The sequence below is a fragment of the Patiria miniata genome, unplaced genomic scaffold (genome assembly GCF_015706575.1).
Source record: "Patiria miniata isolate m_02_andy unplaced genomic scaffold, ASM1570657v1 HiC_scaffold_16, whole genome shotgun sequence".
Classification (NCBI taxonomy): Eukaryota; Metazoa; Echinodermata; class Asteroidea; order Valvatida; family Asterinidae; genus Patiria; species Patiria miniata.
In genome coordinates this window covers 1,031,314-1,035,342 of record NW_024037054.1, presented here as the reverse complement: position 1 = coordinate 1,035,342, position 4,029 = coordinate 1,031,314, and the positions used below count along the sequence as shown (strand labels likewise).

General features: G+C 44.9%; 1 protein-coding gene across 1 annotated transcript; it reads left to right on the top strand.

The window, feature by feature from the left end:
- The first annotated feature begins 226 nt into the window (after nt 1-226).
- On the top strand, nt 227-2,963 carry LOC119722618. Its single transcript, XM_038192819.1, has 2 exons — nt 227-416; nt 1,639-2,963. The coding sequence occupies exon 2, from the start codon at nt 1,849-1,851 to the stop codon at nt 2,944-2,946; it is 1,098 nt and encodes a 365-aa protein (XP_038048747.1). The 5' UTR covers nt 227-416; nt 1,639-1,848; the 3' UTR covers nt 2,947-2,963.
- The last annotated feature ends 1,066 nt before the right edge of the window (nt 2,964-4,029 follow it).

Here is a 4,029-nt window from a genome sequence, read left to right as displayed (position 1 = left end):
GTGCCAGTGGAGCCCAAGGAAGTATCAATTCCCAGTCCATCCTGAACACCGAAGAAGCGCCCGATGCACTCAGTCACGACCCCCATCCCAGGCAGCAGAAAACACACAAAAAGGAGCGACAGACCAAACTACCAACAAATGGAACTCCAACATATCACCAACTGTAATAAACTCATCATGATTATGAGGAACATTATTCAACTAAGCAAAGTTGATAATAAGTGTGACAGCTCATTTACATATTTCTCCTGCACAGCGCCCTCGCTTGACCCTTAAGGTAAAGCTCACACTTATCCTTTGTCTTGAGTGAGTCATTCCACCACTAGCACTGGTACTGTAAACACCACACAGTGTCCTGCCACTTCTACACATGTTCTTAGTTAATGCCTCAAGATTTTGTGGATGACTCGACTGGGGTGAGAATTCATTTATATTGTTTTAATAGTTGTTCTTATTGCTGAAGTTCCTAAGTTTCTTTTTATTGAGACTTTGTGAACACTTTTTGATTAATTCTGAAGTTAGCTGGAGTATTCTTAAACTTTACTCTGATTACTGAATTTAAAGTGGATTCATTCATTGATGGTCTTTAGGAAGCCCAGATGCACTGTGTTGTTGTATTTATTATTGCATATTTAGGAAAGATCACCCTTTTGATGACTTTCTGTGTTTAGAGATATAATCTATTGCCATGGATTTGAAGGATTTAGATTTCCCTAACTTTGATTACATGTACATGTATATCCACCTTATTTCTTGTTCACATTTAGTTAACTTCTTGAGTACACAAAGTTCAAGAATAGATTTCCTTATTTTACTATATATTCCTCATCATCTATTTTCCACTTTTTTATGTACATATTCTTAGATTTATACTTTAGTGTATAAATTCATAGTTCCTTTGTCCTGTGTAGATGCCCATAGTGCAGTGTAGTATAGCCACTGTTTAGACCCTTAATCCCCTAAGTTGCTGCATATATAATGAGGTGCACTCAGTTTCTTGGAAGGCACCATACCTTAGTACAGGGAGGCAGGAAGTCTGCCAAGTATGTTTATTACCCTGCAGAGATTTCTTTTGTCCAGTGTTTATTGGAGCGTGTGACCTAAGATACCAGTAGTGTCTTATTAGACTGGCACACTAGTCCTTAAGTTTATGTGATGCAGCATATATTACTCATATTTCTCTTTTTACACTTAATTAAGCATGCCATCTGCATATTTGTTTAGCATTTATTTAGTTATGTTATTTCTCCATAGTCCTTTTTTTGTGATATTAATTCATTTTTCCTAAGTTAGTTTCTTTATGGATCCTTAGGTTATAATGATGAGTGGACTGATTTAAGTCTATGGTTTGCTGAGTCCATAGTCATATATATTTAGAGGTCACTGCACATGTGCTTTAGTTATTTCCTATTTTGTCTTTGCAAGTTAAAGCATTCACATGCCTTGTATTAATTCATTTTGGAATTTAACTTGACTTAACAGTTAGAAGCAAATTGTGTTATTGAAATAGATTTATCTCTATTGATTGCATTATAATCCTTGAGGATTATTATTTGTTCTTTTTATAATTTACTTTGCTGGATTGGTATTTCCTAAAGCATTGTATTTATATGGAATTTCTATTTTGTATCTTTTCAGGGTTTGTTTTGTTTGTGTAAGATGCAGTTCACCATTAAATGAACCAGACACAGTAAATGTACACCATCCTTGTCGTGTCACATTTTCCAGTGTCACATTTGGCGTCGTAGACAGGATGGTGTACTAATACTGCATCTACCCCCAGTCGAGGATGAGGCGAAACTAACGGCAGACAACTGACCCCGAGACGAGCTGCTACAGTTATCAAGAATGGAGGGAATGGAGCAACTGCGGGCCGAGCTTGAGGCGATGAAGGTAGCTCTTCAGGCGGAGAAGGAGGAGCGTGAGAAAGCCACAGCAGGTGTCAGCTCCACTACCCCACCAGCGAAGCAAATATACGTAGCGGCAGGGAGACGGCTGGACCGCTTCAGGGGAAAGCCGGAGAAACCGAGTGATCCATCTGTCCAAGAGTGGGTCAGTGACGTCAAAGGTCAGTTGACTGCACGACAGATCGGAGGGGAGGACGGTGCTGCGTTTATCATCGACCATCTTGCCGGCAGAGCTAGGCAAGAAATCCTTGGCAGAGGTGACACCGTAAAGAGTCCAGAGGAAATCTACCGTGTACTGCTGAAAGTCTTTGGTGATGGTGAGACGCTTCCCCAGATCCAGCAAAAGTTTTTCTCCTTCCGACAAGGCCAAGGAGAAGATCTACTGAGTTTCTCCCTCGAGCTCATGGAATTGTTTAATTCCATGGCTCGCCTGGATGTCTCCTTCAATGCTACAAGAGATAAAACGCTGAAGGGAAGACTAGCCGAGGCAGTTTATGATGAGGGTCTACGGAGAGAACTGCGGCGCATGAACATCGATTCGCCAGAGCTGAGTTTCTTCGATGCCAGAGACCGTGCCATCGAGTGGCTTGGCACCAGCCATGTCAAAACCCAGAAGGCAGTAGCAGTACAGGAGGTCAAGGCTGAAGACGGGGCACATGGCATGAAGGCACTTCTTGAGAGGCAGGGTGAACAACTGCAGCGGCAACAGCAGCAGATTGAGGCACTCTTACAGGCCATGCAACGACCTGCTCGCCGTTGGAGTCAGGGTCCTAGACGTTGCTACAATTGCCAGTCCACAGGTCATCTCAAGCGAGACTGTCCCCATGCCCCGTCATCCCCGTCGTCAGGAGGAACGAGTCAGGGTACCAGGGATCCCCAGCAGTTTGTCCCCCAGCAGTCTATGGCACAGCACTTTGTCCCCCAGCAGTCCGCGGCTCAACAGTTCGTTCCTCAGCAGTCCCCAGTACAGCAGTTTGTCCCCCAGCAGTCCCCAGCACAGCAGTTTGTTCCCCAGAAGCCTGGCCCTCAGTTAAACTAGAACGGCCTGTCATTGAGAGCCACACGGCAGGCCCACAAGAATCAACTAATAGCGGCTCAATCTACAGAAAAGCGGTAGGGCAGTGTCCAGAATCTGTCGTCCAGCTTGGTGCATCAAGGGTGCGTTGTCTACTTGACACAGGAGCGCAAGTTTCAACGATTACTGAATCTTTCTTCAGAGAACACTTTCCTGAGACAGAATTAGTAGATGTGACTGCGTTCATCAGCATCTCCGGTGCTCAAGGTCTGGCCATTCCCTACCTCGGCTATGTTGAATTGCCACTAACAGTGCTGGGCCACTCTTTCATCAACATGGGTTTTCTGGTGGTCAAGGACCCTACAGGCACATCAATTGCAGAGAGGAAGAAGAGAGTACCAGGAGTGATTGGGTCAAACATCTTCAGGGACATCCGAGAGAAGTTACGGCAAGATGCAAGCGGCCAAAACTACCTGGAGGTTTTGAACAGACGAAGTGACGGACCTGAATGGGCTCATGTACTCGCTCTCTATGAGGAAGTGCGAAGTGGCACTGTACATCAGCCAGATATTGCAGGTAAAGTCCGAACAGTGGGTTCCAAGCCCATCCTAGTCCCCGCCAACTCTCTCCTTCTGATGGAATGTTCAGTGAAACCTGCTGCAACTGATGTGACTTACGAGGCCATAATAGAACAGCTGGATGTAGATGTGACACACATACCAAATGGGTTAGCTGTAGCTCCTACACTAGTCTCCGTCAACAGCAGTGGTAGAATACCGGTTCAAGTTGCAAACTTCACGAATGATGACCTCTATTTACCCCCGAGAACCCCAGTAGCCACAGTGAGCAGTGCGGTCGCCGAACATCACAGCAGAGCTTTTGAAGCAACTTGGCAGGAAATGCAGGCAGGTGAAGTTAAAAACGACTGCGCTGATGAAGCCAGGAGCCTGATGTCACGGATGAAAGTCGGTACTGGGCTAAGTGACGATCAGCAAGATCAACTCCACCAACTAATTTCCAGCCATGCCAGCACATTTAGCAAAGATGAAGACGACATCGGACTCTGTGACAAAATACCTCATGCTATCAACACTACTGACGATGTTC